We start from the raw sequence: 24,225 nt of genomic DNA, 5'->3' as shown, positions 1-24,225 counted from the left end.
CCCACTCTCTCTCTCTCTCTCTCTCTCTCTCTCTCTCTCTCTCTCTCTCTCTCCCACCCCCACCCCCCCAGTCGTAGGTAGCAAGGAGCGAGGACTCTAACCAATGGAGTGAAGGAGGCTTGGCTAACCTTAGCCTCCCATTTTCTCTCTCCCCCCTCCATGCAGGGTTCTGACCAGTCAGTCGCCTTTGATTATCAGTTGCCAGCAGCCCCTCTCTTGGCTCCTTGACACGAGCACCATATAAGGCGCAGCGATCTCCATAGAAACGTGTCAGTTTCAATAGTAGTGTCAAAGTTCACTATATACAGACATTCGCGCAGATCTCCGTTTCGGAAACGCTGCTCCACTGGTCCTCCCGTTAAAACGCATTCATTTTTGCTGGGGTCTCCTGCTTCTTGCATATTCTATTAGTTGTTTTTTTCTCTCTCTCTCTCTTTATCCTCGCTCCGTTCCGACTGGAGAGGTGAAACTGCAATAGGCTCTCGGGCGACGTTGTTTTTCTGCTGGACCAGATGAGCTTTATTCATGAACATAGATAGAGAATTCCGCTCTTCAGTGTTTCCTTCTCTCCAACCACGAAGACGGAGAAAGGAGCGGAGAAGGGAAAAAAGAAGGGAATCTATTTCGCACCGCACTTTGGATCTCGGAAGCACCAACGAGTTTTTTAATTTTTTTATTTCGCCGTCAATGTGAAGAATATTTATGAAGATATTTTAAGAAAAAAAAACTGATTTCCGTTACGTCTGGCTTCGCTTTCTCTACGCGACCGGGGCTCCCGAATGGCTGACTGCGAGCTACCTTGGAACTGGCCTCCCGATAACTGCATATCCTAATCGGGTGCCTTTTTCTGCGACTCTTCGCGTGCTGTTTTGAATGCATCGATTGTTTTAGGTTTTTGCTGTTTTTTCTTCTTCTTGTTCTTTTTCTTTCTATGAGATTGACCGCTCCGGCTTGACTTCCGCGCTACCGTTTCCGTCCGCGATTCTACCCTTTGCAAGCTCCGACGTCCGAGCGACCGGTTCGCTTGAAAGCACTTTTCGGGCCCGAGATATGGCAATGGTAGTTAGCGTCTGGCGCGATCCGCAGGAAGACGTGGCCGGAGGAGCGGCGAGCGGCCCGAACCCCGCAGCGCAGCCGGCGAGGGAGCAGCAGCAGGCGGCGTCGGCGGCACCGCACACCCCGCAGACGCCCAGCCAGCCGGGAGCGCCGTCCACCCCAGGCACGGCCGGAGACAAGAGCAGCCAGAACTCAGGCCAGAGCCAGCAGCATATCGAGTGCGTGGTTTGTGGAGACAAATCGAGCGGCAAGCACTATGGCCAGTTCACCTGCGAGGGATGCAAAAGTTTCTTCAAGCGGAGTGTCCGGAGGAACTTAACGTATACGTGCCGTGCCAACAGGAACTGTCCTATTGACCAGCACCATCGCAATCAGTGCCAATACTGTCGGCTCAAGAAGTGCTTAAAAGTGGGCATGCGGCGTGAAGGTGAATATATATTTTTCTTAATTCAGAACACCATGTCAGATTCACCAGACAGACTTATAGAAGCCTGTTATGTAAAAGATTGCACGCAGCACAAATATATTTTTATTTTACTGTTTACTAAAGAGTGTCTGAAGAACCAAGACACATCTGTCACGCATGCACAACGAACAGATAGGCATGCTACCAACAGAAAACATTTTGTTTACTCAGTGTAATATCACGCAGCTTAGCCCATAGGCTAGATGCCTCCATTTCAAGTCAGTCAATTACAAGAGATGTAAGTGTCTTGTTTAAGTCTTAACGGTTGGAGTGTGTGTTATAGTATAAGTTAGAATGGTATAGTTATTATATATATACACACGATTTTATAGAGGCCTACTTAGCTACTAACTCGTGCATAGAGAGCGCGGTTTTCATTATTACTGGAGGAAGTTGTAGTGTGTGTGTGTGTGTGTGTGTGTGTGTGTGTGTGTGTGTGTGTGTGTGTGTATGTCTGTTTAGAGGCCTGTCCCAGTCCCAAGCATATGAACAAAGCGGTATCAACTTATGTTGAACGTCTTTGTACTGTACTACAAACGCATTTTTATCCGATTTAGTCCACTTTCTCGTTAATGTTAAATTTGGCGAATTAAATCTGAAATTCTTTTAGCTCGGAAACATAATAGGCTGTTTGTCCTCGGTCTATAGCTAAGCTAATTCAGACAGTCTATCTCACATGCAATGTTTTGCTATAATTCATATAATATATATATATATATATATATATATATATATATATATATATATATATATATATATATATAGTATTTTTTCACAGTGTATTGAGATGTCGAGACTATAGACTATAGGATATGAGCAGTGCCTTTAAAAGCTAAGTGTAAATCATCAAGGCTAACAATCAGTCATATAAATATTTCATTAAATATCAGTTTGTCGCCGTGTTTCGCGAAAGTGTGTGCGTATGGGAAGTAACGTATAGATTTGTGAATGGCATAGATGAAAAAATCAACATTAATATTTACAATCTTAGCTGAGGTTATATTTGAATCTATAAGACCAAATAAATCCAAGATATGGGTTAAAAAACACTAGAATTTTTATAAACTAATGCTGCAGTGAATACACTTCAGAACACTTAAGAACATAGTTGTAAATACAGATTATTCTGCTTTTTTTTTTTTTTTTTTTTAATAAACAAGCTTCCACACAAATGATGTTTCTCAGTTCTGGATGCACATTTCCTCTCTTTCTCTCTCTTTTTGTCAGCGGTTCAGCGAGGAAGGATGCCTCCAACCCAGCCGAACCCAGGCCAGTATGCGCTCACCAACGGGGATCCTCTGAACGGTCACTGTTACCTCTCCGGATACATCTCGCTACTGCTGCGTGCCGAGCCTTACCCCACGTCCCGGTACGGCAGCCAGTGCATGCAGCCCAATAATATCATGGGGATCGAAAACATCTGCGAGTTGGCGGCTCGCCTCCTCTTCAGTGCCGTGGAATGGGCGCGGAACATCCCTTTCTTTCCCGACCTGCAGATCACCGACCAGGTGTCACTTCTCAGACTCACATGGAGCGAGTTGTTCGTGCTAAACGCGGCGCAGTGCTCCATGCCGCTACACGTGGCGCCGTTGCTCGCCGCTGCCGGCCTGCACGCGTCGCCTATGTCCGCCGACCGCGTCGTGGCCTTCATGGATCACATTCGCATCTTCCAGGAGCAGGTCGAGAAGCTCAAGGCCCTACATGTCGACTCGGCCGAGTACAGCTGCATCAAAGCCATCGTGCTCTTTACGTCAGGTGAGTGATGAGGCCTGCATACTCGAAGGGCAGAGAGAGGAGAGAGTGTGTTTGTGCTGTACAAAAAAGGCCTACGACGCCATATAGGTTTGCAGGAAGGCGCTCGTTCTGGCTTGAGGTTTTGAGAGCAGTTTTGCACATAAATCTGTGTGAATGCATGCACGTTGTACAACCCGCACTGGAAATTAATTCGAATTATTTTTAATTGTAATAATTTTAAATAGCAGGCTGTAATAAAAGAAGAGGATTTTGCAGGTGGATTATAATTAGGTACATAATATATAAGGAGACCCATGCGATCATAAAACGATCTAAAATAAAAAAAACAATAATCTAGGATACATCTTGAAAAAATAACAAATGTTTATTTTCATTAGTAATTTGAACAAAAGCATAGGAATTAATACATTTCGTCGCATTTTGAAGACATGGTTGCATTTTGCTTTTTATTTTAATATACATCGATTGCTTATTCAGGATGGTGTGGGCGGATATTTTGTTGTCACTCTTCAGAAATTCACATTCACCGACGTCCGTATTTAAAAATGGAAAAAAGCGTAAAAATCATAACCTGCATTTAGTGAATGTACTGCTAGTTACAAAATTTACCATTACTAGACGCAATCTGTGATTGATGCGAAACACTCCACTTACTTTAATTTTATGTCTATTAAAATATCATTAAATTGATAAAATGTTATTTTTAAATCTGTTTATATAATATTATTTTTGAATGTAACAGAGGCATTTAAAAAAAAAAAAAAAAAAGGGTGATTTTTTTTAATAAAAATTGGATATATACTATCTTCTTTATTAATTAATTAATTAATTTATTTATTTATTTTGCCAGAAGTTAGGCCCTTAATTGTTTTCTTGATGTATTAATTGTGCCTTATAATTGTAGATTTTGATTGTGGTCATAGAATTTAGCGTTGAACATTTAATGTTTTTATTTTTGCAAAAGAAAAACTGTAAACGATAAACACCAAGTAGGAATAGTTTGTTTTTCTTTTTGCAAAACATGTTTTGATTGCCGGCCAAAGCGGACACACAGAGGAAATATTCTATCCGTGCAAATGCCAAACTGCCGTTTACTATCTTTGACATACAGTAGTTGATAAAAATGTTCATCTTATTTGGTATCACTATTATTTCTCGCGTCATCTCGCTTATTTCTTAAAATGCTATGATTGACTGAAGATTTACAGTTTAATAGGGCCTGGGTCTTAGGGCATTGTATAGCTTGACATAATTTCCAATACCAGGCAGTGTTACTGTTGTTTGCCTTTTTTAGATTTATTTATTTAGGTTTGTTTTTTTTTTGTTTGTTTGTTTTTTGTTTTTTACCAATATTTAGATAGGTCTACATATCAGGCATACTATTAAGTCTGTGTTCAACTTTAGTCTCACTAGTAATGACGTCAGCCTGAATCTTAGTTACCATTAGTTACCATTCTGGCAAAGTATTGCTCTTCATGGGGTCCAAGATTTTGTGCCCGGATCGTGCAACAAACGTGCACATTATAAAAAGCATAAGCTGGGTCGATTTGGAGTGTATTTCTATTTAGCTTAGCTTAAACTTGAATCTAAGGAAACAACACGTCAATACTTTAATGTCAGTTTTTTTAAAGGTAACTTAATGTTGGCTTGGCTTATCATAATCCACAATTTAGATAATGTAAGATAATGCAATGCACAGCTATCCAGTATTCATTCCGAATTGTCGTATGTTCTCCCCTAGCAGAACGTGTTATATGTCCAGTCGGTCTCGGTGTGTGTGTGCGGTCTTCCTAAGTTCAAACCATAAATTCTAAACAAATGCGCTCTTGCACTTAAGTCTTTTGTTTAATTGCACACTGTAGAGCTACAGTCATGATATTTGTTCAGGCTGCCTAAGCCTGAGGTTTCATTAATCAGAGATTTTAGACCGAACTTCCCAGTTCAAAAGTGTAAAAGGTCATAGTAATGAACCGAAGTCCAGTGTAATTAGGATCAATCTCAGTAATGCTGTAGGTGGCATGCCTTGTCTGTATAATACAATACTTTATTTTACAAACCAAGAGCATGCAAAATCTCTTTTGTTCAACCGCCATATTGTTATACTACGTACTAATTGGCCTTGTTGGATTGTGTACATTATGTCGGCGGTTGCTTAACCGAATTTAGCAGGTCATGTAACGTTTATTTATTTATTTTTATAATCTATCCATAATGTTAAGTGACTAAGACAGATTCCTCTCCCAGATAGGGATTTTTCAGGACAAAAATATGTTTGTTTTCGTGTTATGAGTTGTACCTGTTTTTACATAAATTTGAATGTCTAATCGACTAAAACCATTGTAATAAATTTGTCTTCAGCGGGTTCGCCTTTGCCAGCTCCCCCATCCACAGCAGAGCACAAGTAAATAGGAAATAAATGACTCTATAGCATCTGGAAAGTAATTAGCTCGTAATTTCAGTTATTACCAGAGCCCGTGTCTTTCAAAAAATATGTGGCTAAAATATTTCCATAATTTTATACAAAACATAGCCGCCTGCTTCCATGCTCTCCATTAGGCCGTAAAATCGAGATTTAACACTGACACATTGATAAAGATACACAAGTCTTTGTTTGGTTTGATTTAAGAGTGTGGGATGTTCTATACAGTGCAGGCGACTCTTGGGGAATTGCGCAGCCGTGTTGTTTATTTATATGACAGACACACTCATGATGCATGATGGGCTTGGGTTGGGGTTTCTTTTGTCAATAACTGCGCCAATGCTAAATAATAACCCAATCCTTTTTCTTACTATTTCTATGTTGTTTCGTGCGCTCAGACGCTTGCGGCCTGTCGGATGCGGCCCACATTGAGAGCCTGCAGGAGAAGTCTCAGTGCGCTCTGGAGGAGTATGTGAGGAGCCAGTACCCAAACCAGCCGAGTCGCTTCGGCAAGCTGCTGCTGCGACTGCCCTCCCTGCGTACCGTATCCTCATCCGTCATCGAGCAGCTGTTCTTCGTTCGCTTGGTAGGTAAAACTCCAATTGAAACCCTCATCAGGGATATGTTGCTATCCGGGAGCAGCTTCAACTGGCCCTACATGTCAATTCAATGATCCCAGCGAGCGTGCGAAACAAAAAAAAAGCAAAAGACTAAAGGACCAAACCTCTACAACCCTCCTTTCAAGAAGACTATATCTATATCTATATATATATATTAGAGGACCTCGTTTCTGATCACATTGGAAGACTTTCTTTTTTTTTGTTGTTGGACCGAAATGGAATACGTAATGTACAAAGATAAAAGCCCTGGACTAAACTCTTATGTAAATTCATCGTCATCGTCAAGAACACTCTCCATTTTTGTAAAATACTAGTCTTTATTTTCCTTTTTTTGTAAGAAAAAAAAAAGAAAAATCAAAAACAAAATACGTACAGATAAATTGAAGAACATCATATGCGCAGTAAAAATGAATCAAAACTTAGCGGGAAAGTAAAGTTCCCAAGCAATTATAAGAAATGTCCTGTGTCTGTGTATCTCTGTTTTGTATTTTTTCTGGTTCTAAACCAGTTTTTCTGTGATTCTCTACTAATGATTTTGATATAACATTTTGCTTCTTATACTGAGTGCGATATATGTTGTTGAAGCTATGTTCTCCAAGAATTAAAATTGAAGTGACAATTTAAACATAAAAAATAAAGAAAATTTTAGACAAATAAGAAACAGTCTAATCGCTATGACAATATCACTGATGGTTGAACTTTCCCCCCAATTGATGCTCTATGGACATGCAACTGCGGCAAACCTGACCTCATGGACAATTGAAGGAGAGGACGCCTTGGTCGTGTGTGTGAGTGCGTGTGTTGAGTCAATCATCAGACAAAGAGGAAAGACATGGAAAATTAAAAGCACTTTTAATATATCATTTTCAAAATACATTTTGTTTGTTTCGTCTTGATATTTTCGTTGTTTCTTTTTTATTGGTTGTTGCTTCCATTTTGCTCAATCCATGATATGTTTGTGCAGAAGGGTCGCTTGATGAAGTTGTGTGATGGTGACTATACTATTAAAAAAAAAGAAATAGGCAACCATGGCTCACTGTGAGCAGATTTCATGTGTTTCATGTTACTTAGATATCACGTTGATTGTCGGTTTCCGGCATATTATTATTATTATTATTATTATTATTATTATTATTATTATTATTATAAATTGCTAAATTCTTCATATTAGACTTTTGCTTCACTAAAGAACAGTATACACACATATGTGCCTAATTACACCACGCACCGAAGCATTTTTTGTAATACTTTGGAATAATTGCCCCAGCTGCAACTTTGTAATGAGGGTTTTGTCCATTTTTTATAAGATGAATGAGACTTGTTACAAATGCAACCACACGATTATACTTGGGGTCCATATTTTATTCCATTCAGTCTTTTGCTTGTTTTTTTAGTTCTATATTAGCATTAGACACCACACGTGTGTAGGGCACGATATGTGTGTGACGTCGTTGCCGACTGGTTCAAAGATCTATGCCTGCTTCAGCACATTAATGTTTAAAATATTTCCCAGGCTGGATTGAAGGGTTGCTTAAAATCGAGAGAGAGAGAGAGAGAGAGAGAGAGAGAGAGAGAGAGAGAGAGAGAGAGAGAGGGAGAAAACCTTCGATAGAAATAAAGACACGAGGCCTGGCTGTCACGGCAGATGAGAAAGAGAGAAATCTCCCCCAAAACCACATACTAATGTTATTTTGTTGTAGAGCTACGGATGTTTCAGTTATGCGTGATCAATCTGGGAAATGTACACTGCTGCATGTAAACCGGTCGATAGGAACACTAAATGTGATGTATTGTACAAAGACGGTGAGAAATTCGTGTTCAGACTCATATCATTGAGCAGTACTATAGGAGAGAAACATGCTTGTTTTTCACGACGGTCCCTCGCACATTCGCACACATCTGCACCCCAGTTATCAAGTTTTTGGCTTTAAACGATGCGTGGTTTTTCTCCTGCAGGCCTGAAGTCAGTGATCACCATTAATGGATTTGTCTGGTGTGGCTTTAGGAGATGAACCTTTGAAGGGAACGTGGTCTCATGTTTGGTTCTCAGTTGCATTCTACTGAATGATGGGTTTCCCAAAGAAAGTGTATAATGTGTGTTTTTCTCACGAGCTAATCAAGATTGTTTTCCGTGAGAACCTGCCAGCCACCGTTGACCATTTCGGTTTTCATGCATCTCACTGATTGGCTTGAAGCTCCAACACAGACGATTTGTGGTGTAGAGTTCAAGAGGAACAGGCGCAAAGTTTGGGGTTTATTTCTCTTTGCGATCGTTGGCAGAGATGTGTTCAATTGTGGTGACGGATTTTGCACCATGTGTTGGATTTTTGGTGTAATTTTGTGTCAGATCCGTTACTGCTGAATGTTGAATTATGCAGTCTAATTGTTGTCGCAGGACAATTAGACAAATACAATTTTATTAAACGAAGCTTTGATCATGTAAGTTATTTTGCTCCCATGTGAACAGCTATTGCAAAGAGGCTGAATTGAAACTGTGCTAAGACCACGTAGAGCCCAGACGGTTTTTTTGATTGATTACCCCAAAGGACCCGAGACAATAGCTCTTTGACTGCTCTTGGTCTTCAGTGTTTCTCAAGTTGAGGGTTTTTGAATTGAAAATAGTCGCCGAATCGCTATCAGAAACGAGAGCAAAAACACACGGGAGCTTTTGTATGAACAAAAAAGCATGTAAATTGCCTACGTTTAGAATTATTCATCCAAATGATCATACACACGTTGTCTGATTTGGACATCAGCATAGTGCTTAATTAATATGCTTACATCTATACAGTATATGTGATAGGGAATGCAAGCGTGACACTGTTTTATTGTTATCTATGCATAATGCTTCGAATACACTTTTGACCAAAACACTGCGTTCTGGAATAAAACCGAATCCTTTAAAATGTGTTAGACGCTATGCTATATAAAAAAAAAATGCTTTTATCTTATATGTAGCTATATAACAGTACTAGACCTATCTATAAAGGCAACATATCACAAAGCCTATTATTTATCAGAAGAATGGGGTTTGTTTTATTATTAACAATTTGGATGCTTGTGCTATATTATTATTATTATTATTATTATTATTATTATTATTATTATTATTATTATTATTATTATTATTTATCGATTTTACCTTATGAAGCTGTTCACTGAAAGAAAAGGGTACACAGTTATCCCATAGAAAACAAATTATTATTAATATTAACTCGGTTACATGTTGTTGAGAGGGTGTTTATCTGATACTTTCTGGATGTTTGATTATAGTTTATAGTTTATAAAGCAGCAAGCTTTTTAGGTAAAATGTGGAAAACGTATACTATGAAAAGCTCGTAAAAGTTTGAAAACCTTTGAAAGTTACTGTTACTTACAACATTAAAATACATTCAACCAATTTAAAGTTTACATTATGTAACTTGAAAAGCAAACAGGGTCTAAGTTCTATCTATCTATCTATCTATCTATCTATCTATCTATCTATCTATCTATCTGTCTATCGAAGTTAATAAATGCAGTAGAGGAAAATCATATCAACTTTAAATACAGCAGATTTTACATGAGTCGTAGTTAGGTTAGTTTGGAACGTTCTCTGTTATAGAAGTCATTTATTGTTGGGTTCTGCATAGAACCTTTGATGGTTCCTCCAGAAGGACAACCAAGGAAACGTTAAGGGTTCTAGATTTGACCTTTCCCTCCTTATAAGTGTACTATTAATATTTCTGCCTAAATCCATGTCCAAAGAACTCCCCAGTAAGCTGTAAGTCATGGATCACATCCAACACAACAGGATATAAAATGTCCCCAGTTGTGAATGTAACATAAGGGTGTGTGTGTGTGTGTGTGTGTGTGTGTGTGTGTGTGTGTGTGTGTGTGTGTGTGTGGTCAGGCCTGCATGGTGTGAGGGAAGCAGGCGAGAAAGCACAGATCGCTGTGTAAGCGATCCCTTTGTGTTGATTTAGGAAGACGTTTGCTGTATATAACGTTCAAGGCTGATAATATCATTGCCTGGCCAGATAAATAAAGCAGTGTCCAAAGCATCGGGTCAGTTATCGATCCCTTCTGCCAACTGAGAGAAAGGGAATGAGACGACACGGACGAAGAGGAGAAGGAGGTGGTGGAGGAGGAGGAGGAGGTTGAAGGAGGGGGGCGTCTCTTATTAGCATTCCATACCCATGGACCACCACTGACAATTGAAAGAGATATCTAACTCAACACCATACAGTTTCTTTTCTAGTGTTAGCCATCATTTGAGCAAACTCATGTAGGCAGCTTCTTAATGGCACTCACCCCATACATATTAACTGATCAACAATGTATTTAATGACAACTTGTGTCAGACAGTGTTAAAACCTATTGACATTATAATTATAAATACACTTTATAGCTATGATCCTGTAGACTTTGGGCCAAAACCAAAATGTTTCACATGAAATTGGAAGGAAAATTTATTCAAATTTTGTAAATAATGAAAAATAATAAACAAACAAACAAACAAACAAACAAATAAATAAATAAATAAACTATTAAAAGACTGTTTTCATAACGTAATCATTTTTATTTTTAATATTAGAATGCAAGTAGCTACAACCACTTGTAAAATGTAATAAGAAATTTGACATTAATACTACTACTACTACTACTACTACTACTACTACTACTAATAATAATAATAATAATAATAATAATAATAATAATAATAATAATAATAATCAGAAGATTATGAACATTATTTAGTATTTAAATTAATAGCCACTCCACGGAATCATTAAATAAATGCTACAATTTTGAGAAGTTCTTGGTACTCGTGACAATTTGTACTTTGGGAATATACAACTGAAATCTTGTCCAGCACTGACAGCTGTTTATCACTGAGTGAGTTCTTTCCAAGTTTTTCTCCTCCCACCCTCAGACCCGTCTCTGTCTTGCTTTGTTGGTTTAAATTATGCACGTCTCTAAGGAATGCCAGTCACGAGTCCAAACTTTGCGTCCAACCTCCCACATGAAATGATCCCCCCTTAAAGGGGGCTCAATATGTCTCAATCTGCACTTCACTTCAGTCAAACCATTTGGGTATATAAGGACAGGCTCCAGAAAAGCATTAATTAGAGAACGTTGCCTCGGACGCCTTGGACAACACTCTTCCCAACGAGCACGAGCACGACTAAAAAGTGGACAAGAAGGACACACGGAGCTTTACACGGAGCTCCTTTGGAGAAAGTAAGAAATTTGTTTTCATTTGTCCCCCTTAAACGCGCGCGTGTGTGACGAGGGACTTTTTTGTGCGCGCGCCTATAGTGAGAAGTGAGCCTGCGCGCTCCCGTGTTTGGGTAGAATAGAGGGAGGGGGGGCGGGGGTTGGGCAAGAGTAAAAAAAAAACGCTAAGAGAGCAGAGGATGTGTCCCTGTGTGTATGACTAGAGCTGTCATTAACAACAAATTAATCAGCACGTAACATTTAATGTCGAGAGGGACAGTTTTCGGTGTTTGTCTCCGTGCTAAATTACAGCCAGATAAAAATTGGGGGTGGGGGGATTTGGTCTTTAGGGTGGTCGGAAACAAAGTTTGCCTCGAAAGCGTTCAACAAGATATAGCGGAGTCAATGCAATGCTAAATGTCTTTATATATTCTGCCTGTTATTACGACTGAATACTCAGTACATCAGTTAGAAGTTAAAGTGTGTATGATGATATCGATCATTTTAATAGGATCCTTGCAAATCTACTCTATAGTATTCTTAGACTGAGACATACCTGTTGCTAAGCTTCACACAAATAATAGGCTGCTCGGACCAGCTATTCCCCATGCTTTATTCCCTGATAAACACAGTGACGTCAGACTATCGTGAAATCTTCCAAACAAAGCGCATGTAATTACTGTGTTAATTCATTCAGGCAAATATGTTTCCACGGGCCATTATGAGCACACTTTCCGATCCGCCCATCAAACATGGGCAGAAAATAATCCTGCTCTTACATACCTGCTAACGCCCTGGATTTTCAGATATATTTACTGGCTATTTTTATAATAAACACCAGATGGTTGTGCCTATGCCACCGCAGCCAGCAAGTTTCTCAATTTACTCAGCAGCACTTTGTTGCAATTACACTTCATGCTGGGACAAAATGTAACAGTGACCCATTTTCCTCCATACATTACATTTTCACTGGCCATCATATAGATGGTCCACCATCATGTTCAGAGCTCCACAGACTATATTCATTTGCGGCGAAGTTGGAAAAACAAACAAAGAAACAATTAATTAAAATGTATATTTATATATATCATATTACACACACACACACACACACAGACACACACACAAGCGTATATATATATATATGTATGTATGTATGTATATATATTTATTTATATATATATATATATATATATATATATATATATATATATATATATATATATATATATATGTATATATATGTATATATATACACATACATATATATGTATGTGTATATATATATATATATACATATATATACATGTATATATATATATATATATATATATATATATATATATATATATATATATATATATATATATATATATATATATACGCTTGTGTGTGTGTGTGTGTGTGTGTGTGTGGAATATTTAATTAGAAATTTCTGGGTAATAAATAATAATAAATAATAGTTTATGTAGGCCCAAACCTAGGATATATTTCTTTTTGTTTTTCTTTTTGTTTGTAGGTATTTTACATAGGTGTAGCTATCACACATCCAGTAAGGCACAGATGTGACCGTTTGCATGACAGGCTCAGTGAATTATGTTGTTGTTAATAACGCTCTAATTTACTTTTTATTTGACTAATTTCTCAGCACGGCTTCTATTTTCTTTGATAATAAATGACCGAAGCGTTTTTGTCGAGGGAGATTTTTCATCTCCGCCATATTGAGCGGCTCTTGACAGAGGTATTATGTCCCTTGCTCTGGTGCTGGTCTCTGATCCCGCGCCTTTCGGCCTTTTATCTCGCCTGTCTTGCCTATAGTCGTCGCAATTTGTGCGTTTGATAAATACACACACGCGCGCGCCCGCGTTCCTTTACTGAACACGTGCGCGGCGGCCACACGTAAATTGCTCCCGTACTGAGATCCAGCGGTGGGAGATTAACTAATGCCAAAGCCTGCCCGGCCTATTCCGCTTACATTATAAGAACTCACTAATGTCATTAATATAGACGATGTTTCTGTGGTGTGGTGATTTTTATTCATTTTAGTGCATTTGGTAAATATAATCCAGTCATATGCTTTGCCTAAAATTATTAAAAGCAAAAGCGAATACATATTATGTTTATTTAAGTGCAGCTGAAAACAAACTTTAGTAATTAATTGGACTTCTTTTTTCACACTGTCACACTGATTTTTGTTATACATCGAACTTATATTAATAGTAAAAATGGCCTTCCAAAGCCTCAGTTCTTAAATCTGCCATATGTGTAACCGCAAAACCAGCTTTGCTGGAGGATATGCATGTGTTCTCCAAACGATGGGGGTCGGTAGGAGCTAGAGAGAGAGAGAGAGAGAGAGAGAGAGAGAGAGAGAGAGAGAGAGAGAGAGAGAGAGAGAGAGAGTGAAGGCTGGGGGTTTAAGGGAGGGGTTTCGGGGAATGGCCTTTCTTTCAGAGTGACCTGGCCCCTCTCTTCAAAGGCAAGGCAGAAACTAACGGTCTTAATCTGAGCGAGAAAATTGTCTTCCTTCTATTAGAAACGGGGACATGTGTGTTCTTTCTCTCTCGCTCGTCCAGCTTCTGTTTTGCTTGTCATTAAAATGCAGGAGGCTCCCACACGGTCACCACACGCACCAAATATTTCATCTGCACTACAGATATCTTTGGGTGGTATTGTGGCTGAAGCTCGCTCTTATGTGCCCATTATTCTAAACAGAATAAAGAATGGTCTAAAACTGGACAGAGTGGACGAAGAGCCAGTGGTAGACTGATCTGAAAAGGTTTCTTTTTTTCTCCTTTGTGTGTGTGTGTGTGTGTGTGTGTGTGTGTGTGTGTGTGTGTGTGTGTGTTAAAACCGGGAAACAAGAGGTTCGCGATAATTCAGCTCCATACCGACACATCATCTCTCTTCCCACCACTGTGTGGTAGAGCGAAAGACCCAGCTGTAGTCTTCATCACATCACGCCTCATCTCATTTTACTGTACTGTATACAATCCAGAACAGGTACACCCACCATTAACGGTTTGCACCGGATGCATCCACGCATAGTCTTTATATACAAAATTACAGCACTCTGAAGGAGTAGTAAACGAATGAATACCGCCTTTACGCAACAAACGCACCTCAGCATATTCAGCATTGGGGTAAATAGATAGCAGCTACGTGGTATTCAACATATCCGAAAACAGGCTATAGAGAAAAGACAAACTGCATTCTCTCTGAAAATGCTGAAATGCTGAAATGTTGCATGTGACCTGTCGAAGGGATCACTGGCCGAGCTCTGACCAATCCGCATATGGAGCTCTCAATCATCTAAAGCTATATATAGGACAAAAGCACACAAAGGCACGGAGGACTTTCCCAGTCTTAAAAGGTTAATACGTTACTTTTAGAGCTACTTTGATTTTCGCAATCAAATTAATAGTTAGTGGAAACCGTCAAATAGTCGATAATATTTAACACTAGCTTATGTAAGGTATTCAAGACAATAATGTATATTAATATGATAAATAATTAGGCTATGATTTTAATAATTAGGCTTGCTTTGTCTCAAATAGAAAAAATAAAGACAAGAATAATACATAACGATGATCAATATTTTACTGATCAGCCAAAGTTTAAGTATGCTTTAAGGATTCTAGCGTAGGCTGTCTGCAAAAATTGTTTAGACTCCATGTACGACCATTATAGAATTCAAAAATAAAAAGGCTAGGTGTAAAAATAAAAATAAAAATAAATAAAACAAGAAAAAAAATTACAAATGGTTTATACTAAACGTGAAGCTGTGTGCAATAAGCTATAAAGCTAATTAATTTAGCTTTAATCTGATTTTAACACGTGTTGGACGGTTAGTAAAAAACTATCTTATAACATGTTTCCTCTGTTGTGACGTGTATAAGAAATTCAGTGAACTGAGATGATACGTTTCTGTAAAATCTTCTGTATGGGAATGATTTTCATCAACACCCAATCACTTCCACCACTTTCAGCAATATTAATGTGATTTGTTATTCATAGAAATAGAGTAAATAAGACACGACGGATTATTATTATTATTATCATTATTATTATTAGTAGTAGTAGTAGTAGTAGTAGTATTTGTTGTTATTAATTATATTGTTCTTGTATTCTGATATTCCACATCAAACCGTGGACTAGACTAGTATGAAAATGTTTATTTGTTCTACTTATGATTATTATGATTATAATAGCACGGTAATCATCATCATCATCATAATCATCATCATCATCAACAACAACAACAACAACAACAACAACAACAACAACAATAATAATAATAATAATAATAATAATAATAATAATAATAATAAACTTTGTAGACAAACTAGGCTGAGGAACGACATTTACTGTTGAAGCTTGTTCATATCCGCACATGCGCATTACCATCCTTTACAGGTATAAGTATGAAATATTACTCTATATTTGTTTATATCTAAGTTTTTCTCCCTTCCCTTATTTTCTTATTTTTATTTATTTATTTGCTTTTTTTATCCAAGAAAGTAATGAACGGCTAGTGTCGAAATACCACGTTTATACCGTGTATAAATGAATATTGCTAAGTTAAGGTACAGTAAGGTTTTACTGAGGGGGAATTCTGGGAGTTTGCGGTAGCGCGCGCTCGGGTTCAGTGGTGGGGGCTGCGCGAGCTGTTTCTTTCCGCCTTTGTTTGCTAGATGGCGCTCTGTGTTCTGGGACCCTCTGACAGAGGAATAAACAGCTCCTGCTTTATTTACTGTCTCTTCGCTTTTATACAGCGCACCATGGCTGGCTTTCATGCTTTCTACTTTTTAAATTTTTTTATAAATGACTGAAATACATTTGGCTTAAACAACACCATCCATGCGTTAAATCACAGTTCTAGAAATTCCATTTAATATATTTTATATTTATTAATGACTTTGTTTAATTACAAATAAATATCAATATGATATATATTGTAAACAACATATTGTGGGGTTATTAATTACGAATTAATGATCATTGTTATTTAGGTGAACGAATTAAGCTTATTATTTTTGTGCATTTATAGCTAATAATATAGACATTTTTATGGCCAAAGTTTGTATGATCAAAAAACAATCTTCTGCTCAGTGCTTTAAACCACGTATTAAATAGTATGAGGAACGGTCTACTTTCTGTTCCTGTTTAACACCGAGCTGTAAAAAGTTTTCCAAGTAAATGTTATTGTATCTAAATTACAGAGGAGTTTCAATCTGAACGAATACAGTGAGCGCGCAATATATATATATATATATATATATATATATATATATATATATATATATATATATATATATATATATATATATATATATATAGTGCGCTCACTGTATTCGTATATTTATTTATTTATTTATTTATTTTTAAATCGGCATCGAATAGGTTCTCGGGGCAAAGAACCAAAACGGATTTTTGCAATAATGCCTGCTTTGTTTGAGAGTATATATATCATTACGTTTTATAAAGCATTGCGGAAATAAGGAGGCATATTCACACGTTGTAAAAATGCATTGTGTGCTTTGAGAGCAGTGAAGATATATTGCTGCACTTACACTTTCTCTAAATAGAGGCTCGGCCACATTTTGACGTTGATGAATGTGCTAAGACGTGGTGAACATTTAAAGATGTCTTTTAAATGTTCAAGCAGACAGTGGAGAGAACCATCAGCTGCTCCATTCCAATCACAATGTCACACCCACAGTTTAAAGAAAACAAGAAGCAAATAGAAGCTTATATTCTACTTTAAGTTAAATATTTAACTTTGTGTAGGATACTGGGGAGAAAAATAACGTAGACTAATATAGTAATGAATAATGTTTCCTCTATTGTAGACTTTTTAGAACATAAAATAATGTACCATAAATGTTCATTAACGCATGGCTTTCTTTTAGTTATTTTTTATTAGTTTTTGTTTTATTGGTTGTGTTTATTATTATTATTATTATTATTAATATTATTATTATTATTATTACTACCAAAAGTTGTCATACTTTTAAATGACTTTTCTCTGATTTTAAAGTAATACATATAACTAAAAAATATTTTTTTGGGAAATATTCCACTTAAATAAATAAATACATACATAGCTGTCAGTTTGATCTAAATATAATAATCTCTTTAGATGTACAACTATATTACTTAATGAAATGCTAGAAAGAAAAATGCTGTAAACGATTTGTCTCTCCCAATGTTTAGTTCTCGTCTACCCCATAATGGAATGTGTGTATGTGCGTGTGCGCGCGTGTGTGTGTTTGTGTGTGTTTCTCACTCCAGGTGATCCTATAAGGGATTTCTCCTCCTGCACCAGTGTATCCCAACTTGTCTTTCATTCCTACAGTGAACGATCAAAGAAAAAAAAATAAAAAAAATAATTGCAACCACACAACCATCTGATTATGTAGAAGCAATTTTCATTTTATCGGGAAACGTTTTTGTGCACATATATATATATATATGTGCGTGTGTGTATCACATATATATATATGTGCGTGTGTATATATATATATATATATATATATATATATATATATATATATATATATATATATATATATATATATATATATATATATATATATAACCATCGCTTCCATTACAGTACTCTTTATTTCTTTAATCAAGTGTTAATAGAAACTACAAAAGTAATGATCCCGATATTAATGAATTTGTAAATTAGATTTTGAATCATTGAACTGCGTCCGTCTGTTTAATTGAGTTAATTGAACTTTCGGCCTTACAAAATACAAATAGGACATTTACTACTGCAGGGCTTAAGAAATGTCCTCTAGCGTGGAAATGAGAGAGACCTGGGACTAGAGAGAGCCTGAATCTGAGCCTTTTACACGCAGGCCTGTGAAGTGGCTTGCTGTCAGGATAGTTAGCGATGTTCTTATATGGACGTTGGCTCCACAAACTCATCTCTTGGGGTTTTAATTAACAAGCTGTCTCGAAGCTGTAGAGAGCCATCAAACAGTTTTCCCTCACCACCAAATCCTCCTTCTCCTCCGCAGCCCTGCAGCCCTTTAAACCGCTGTTATGGCTCCCAAGGCAACTTTGCGCTCACAGTTACTCCAGATTAAATGTAAACGTAAATCGTGTATGTGTGTGTGTGTGTGTGAGAGAGAGAGAGCGAGAGAGAGAGAGGTAACCGTCCCCTCCACTATTTCACTCTCACTATCAGTCTTACTCGCTCACTCGGTCCTGTACGGGTCTCAAGTCGGATGTAACGTGATCACGAGGCGGGGCGTACAGGGTCACTCTCACACACACACGCACACACACACACACACACACACACACACACACACACACACACACACACACACACACACACACCGCTGTCCATGGTCCTGTGCTCAGGTGCCCGGATGCTCTTGTCAAATTAGACAGGACAAGTTTCAAATCGCCAGTATCTGGAGACTGCCAACAGTTTACAACCTTTAACAAGGTAGCCTGACAGTGCGCGCACACACTCACACACACACACACACACACAAACACACACACACCTGTCACGCTGTGTAAGCGCCCACGCGCCTAAGCGGCGGAAAAGATAGTGTGAGATAGCTGCTCAGGTGATGGGGAATGACTGCAGCAATAACGGCCTTGAACAGGCTGCACTACTTGCACACACTATTTCTATGACCTAAGTGACGTCACCGTAAGGAAACCATTTAATTATACTGCCTACATACTGTAGGCTTAACTCATCTGTTCTGATCCAGTTTACATTTTACTAAATGTCTTCTTTTGTCTTCTCCAGCAAACAAGTTAAAATACATATTTAGATGTTGAAAAAAGCCTAAAGTTACTATATCTTTCCAATCTCATATTTCTACTTCTACATGCCATTTGTTTTGCTTTTTATGTTAAAATTGCATTTATATTCATTTTAAAACGATGGCATGGATCAGTGGGACTTGATCACTGACTAGATAATATACAAAACATGAGATTAAAGAGTTACAAAACTCAGGCATTATTAAATAAATTAATAGAGAAGAAAACACTCCAGTGAAAATACACCACCGTTACAGATGATGCAAGCTGAATATCTCCAGTTCAGTCTAAATAAAATGGAAAGTCCTTCATGAAAATAGCATGTGATTGGTTTTAATATTATAGCTTTTATTCTTTTCTTCGGTAAAACTCATTCTATTCAATTGTAAACTCTTGCGTCTGAAATCTCAAGTGAAGCGCAAATCCAACTGTTTTGTTAGGTTTTTGTTCATTTTGTTTGTTTCATAATGGTCACCACATACAAGAAGATTAATAACACATCTCATGGCTATCGTGGGCATTATTTCGATTTTAATGTATAGTTTTTTTTAAATTTAATTTTAAAGTTCAGAATCGTTCTTTACTATTATCATTAATGTATATATAATTATAGAAATAGTCGGTTGCTAAAGAATATGTAAACAAAATTAGATTGTAAACATTATGCAGTGTGAAAGCTGAAATTCAAAATATTTTCAACAGTGTGTTAATTATTACATTATACAATCACTTTTTTAAACGATTATAATTTAGTTGCTAATGAATTACAGTCAAACCACGAGAAAATGTTCGATTACATTTTTATTTCGATCGAATTTGTGTATAAACGGATGTCAGTGCTCTTTCAAAAACTACAAGCCGTGTAATTTCAGTTCATTTTGTATGGCTTACCGATTTTCCGAGCAAAAAAAATAATTATAAGCCTTGTATGAATTTTGTGAACAGTTTTATTCTTTGCTCGGTTTCTTTCTTTCTTTTTTTTCTTCAAAATGCTAAATATTTTGAAATGACCCAAGAGATTATACAATGCTATTTCGTTCACGCGATGTAAATTCTGGCGACTGATTCACTGTGACAGGTTTGATTAGAGAAAATCACTGATTTCCTGCATCGCCTTCATTCAGGTGGGAACCGACTCTTAACGCGCAAAAAGTCACGCGCTTCGTTTATTGCCGCTTTTCACCTTTGCGCTGACTCAAGGGAAGATGATGACGACAACGACGACGACAGAGAATAACAAGAAGAAGAAGAAGAAGAAGAAGAAGAAGAAGAAGAAGAAGAAGAAGAAGAAGAAGAAGAAGAAGAAGAAGAAGAAGAAGAAGAAGAAGAAGAAGCGAGAGGAGAAGGAAACGGAGACGGAGACGTGGAGAGTAAGCAGAGGCATGAAGAGGGTTGTTAGGGAGCAGTGAAAAAAACAGACGCATCCTCTTCACAGAGCCTTTTTTTAAAGAGCAGATAAGTCTTTTGAAGCATCAGGATGAATATGAATCTGATCAAAAAAAAAAAGAGGCCCGAGGACGAGCAGTGGTGTTCTAACAACACGATAATGGATCACATACATCATCATCATTAACATCATTATCATTATGTTTATCATCATCATTGTCGTCGTCGTCATCTTCCTCAGTCTTGCTTGGCGGTCACTTCAACGTATTTATTTTAAAGCAGCACATCTGGCCTGCACCTCCGCGGCCTCGCTAATTTGGGTCCGTTGGATGGCAACAACTTAATTTGAGCTTCGTCTTTTGGGGCGTTTCTTAATGAGGATGCGCGGGCGAGAGAATAATGCGTCTGCTGCTCAGGTGGGAGCTGCACCAATGTGGTTAGGCTCCGATGAGCCCGTTAGTCTTGATGAGACTCATCTATAATGTGTGAGTGAGAAGCAGGTTGATCCCCCTCCCTCACAGTCAATAAATCGTCACACACACACACACACACACACACACACACACACACACACACACACACACACACACACACACACACACACACACAGACCGACTAGACTAGGACTTATTATGGCCTATCACGTCATCGGTTATTCTAGTGCAACATCACAGGGCGATAGAGAAAGCAGGGTCCTGTAAGGGTTTTAGAGCGCCCTAATCTGGTTTCATTTGAAAGGGCCTCTTGTTGTTTGGAAAGGATCAGGTTTTTATCGTGTCCTCAGCCTGGGTCGCCCGCTTGGCACCCAACGTGGCAATTCCATCCTCACTGTAAAATGACAGCTTGTAATGCTCCGGTTACTCTGCGACCTCGAGTTCTTTTTGAGCTGAGGCTCCTTGTGCTCGACCTTAAAAGTATATATGGTGAACAAATGGACATTTACAGGCGCCATGAAAAAGTGGAGAAGGGAACAGGCCTGTGGTCGTGCTTCAGTATATGTAATCTTTAATAGCTAGAGCACCTACTGTATGAGAGGGAAACTGTTGTCCAAAGGCCAAAAAAAAGGACGCTGTTATAATCATTATCATCATCATCATCGTTGTCATCTGATAAAAATAAATAAAAGTGGTCATTATTATTATTATTATTATTATTATTATTATTATTATTATTATTATTATTATAATATTTTACTTGAAAACTTTTAGTACATTGAAACTTAAGATAATAAAAGGTACAACAGATAGTCTTTGCTAGAAAAAAGACACTAGGTAAGATTATTTAAGTTCAAAACTTCTAATGAATGACACAATCCACATTTATTTTACAGCATTGCTTTTTTTTTTTTGGAGAAAAACGTCTACCAGAGTCTGTAGCACAGAAGAAACGTTGTGGTAATGAGTAAATTAGTAACCTAACTTTGTGTTAGGATGTTACAATATTTCCACTACAATGTTGTGATATCATGTGTGTTATTTTTTGAAAAGCCCTGTGTTATGTGTAACCCTGTATAAATACAGTTTGTTCTATATCCCCAAGCTGTTTTTTTTTTCTGTTACATAAATGACTATTTGAACAGATCTCAAGTGCCTCAGTGATCTGCGATTCATGCTACCAGCTCAATTCCTGACATTAATCGCTGACCTACACTATAATTTCCAATGTTATGAAGACTCATATTGTTGAATATCTCAGTCCGTTCATCAACGTCAAACTAAACGAGTAAACTGTTTTTTTGTTGTTTTTTACGATGCATCCTCACAGGTATTTATTTATTCGTGAGAGATTCGTCGAGCAGGTAATGAAAAAAAAAGCCCGATCTGCTATAGGCTATTGCAGTCTAGTCTGGTCTATATTTCATCTGAGAACACCTCGAAGGCTATAATGTTAATAACGGTCTCACAGAACAATCTCTCCCCATCTCCTGCACTTTTCCCCCATTGTAATCTCCCATCATATCTTCACATTACCTAGACGGGGAGAAGTTTTCTTTGCTCTCCAAATCTCTCCCCAAATGTATTTGATTTCAGTGCCAGGCTTTTACTATGGGCTCTTTACGAGCTGCACTATCAGGCAGGAGGTAATTGAAAGGGCGGCATGGTCCATAGTAGCACAGCCTAAAAGCTACCATTAAAGCGACATAAAACGACTCTCTGTGCCAGCAGCTGCTGTCCAATACTGGCATCAACCCCCATATCCCCCCCCCCCACACACACACACAAATATGAGGTACGTTAAAGAGCACGATTGTGCTGACCATGTACTACACAATTACTAATCGCCATTCGTTAAAGGAGTGTGTTAGAGAGCTTATAAAAGATAGATAGATAGATAGATAGATAGATAGATAGATAGATAGATAGATAGATAGATAGATAGATAGATAGATAGATAGTACATGAGTTTTCTTAAGAAATACACAGTTTCAGACGGAAGTCCTTCATTAAGTTTTACTTCTCTACATAACTAGAATAAAAGAAGGAGCGAGAGAGAGAGAGAGAGAGAGAGAGAGAGAGAGAGAGAGAATTTTAGATTTTCTTTTATTTCAGACACAATAAAACATTGATTGTTGCAGTTTGTTGACCCGTGAAATGTAAGGGTTAGATTCCCCTTCAGAAGTGAGCATATAATTATGCAAATAGAGATCGGAGAGATGTGCTGAAGTGCTCAGGAGGACATGGAGCACATGAGAGACATTCCAACTTCACGAAGATCCCGACAACTTTGGGAAAAATACAGATTCCTGGCCTGAAAGTGCACGACAGCGGTGAAAATATCAGTAACTCTTAATGTGTGTGAATATTTTATTGCGCAACGACTTTAAAGCCTCGTTACTAAAAAACAATCAGCTGCGTTTTTGTTTCTGGGTCTATAGTACAGACCGAGGCCTGTTCACTTAAACCAGAAATTTCTCTCCTGAACAGACATCGACTTAATGTATATGGCTGAATAATTAAGACCCTTTAATGATAGTAAATTCACCCTTATCCATTATTACGCACTGCCCAAAGATACGGAATAAATCAGGCTTGGGTTGAAAAAAAACGAAAGACATTTTAGACCATAAAATGACGTTTGACTAACTGCTAAACCATAAAAATGTATTCTAATGACATGCATTTTAAAGAAAAAGGGAAAAACACCTCGAAACTGAGAGAACATTATTTTAGCCCTGGAAACTTTCCCTGCACCCTATAGGCTACCATGTGTCTTTAGGCGCAAAAGCGGCCTGCATGTTATTGGAGGAAACTTGTTGATTTGAGGCTTCATCTGATACGCGGCAGCCTTTTGACTGACACTTCTTTTGCTTAACATTGGCCTCATTGTGGAGACACGGCTCCTCTTTCGCGATCGAGTTGCGCAGCTGCCGTTAACGCGAGATGAGCAGCTCGACTAGCCGGTCAGACTCAGGTTCTTTGGGAACTCGGCGAGCCACCGGAGCTTCGAGCTTTTATCGAGCTTTGCAGATCTTTATCCCCCTTCCCCCGAAGAGTTGAACTCTAACCCGGCTACTACTTGGGCTGAAA

At 37.9% G+C, this 24,225-nt stretch overlaps 1 protein-coding gene across 1 annotated transcript; it reads left to right on the top strand.

The window, feature by feature from the left end:
* Positions 1 to 195: 195 nt before the first annotated feature.
* On the top strand, positions 196 to 7,212 carry nr2f1a (nuclear receptor subfamily 2, group F, member 1a). Its single transcript, XM_060882901.1, has 3 exons — positions 196 to 1,483; positions 2,750 to 3,277; positions 6,095 to 7,212. Exons 1-3 carry the CDS (start codon positions 1,051 to 1,053, stop codon positions 6,367 to 6,369), a joined length of 1,236 nt encoding a protein of 411 aa, XP_060738884.1. The 5' UTR covers positions 196 to 1,050; the 3' UTR covers positions 6,370 to 7,212.
* Positions 7,213 to 24,225: the final 17,013 nt, after the last annotated feature.

This window comes from Tachysurus vachellii, chromosome 12 (assembly GCF_030014155.1).
Source record: "Tachysurus vachellii isolate PV-2020 chromosome 12, HZAU_Pvac_v1, whole genome shotgun sequence".
NCBI lineage: Eukaryota > Metazoa > Chordata > Actinopteri > Siluriformes > Bagridae > Tachysurus > Tachysurus vachellii.
This window is presented reverse-complemented; position numbering and strand designations above follow the sequence as displayed.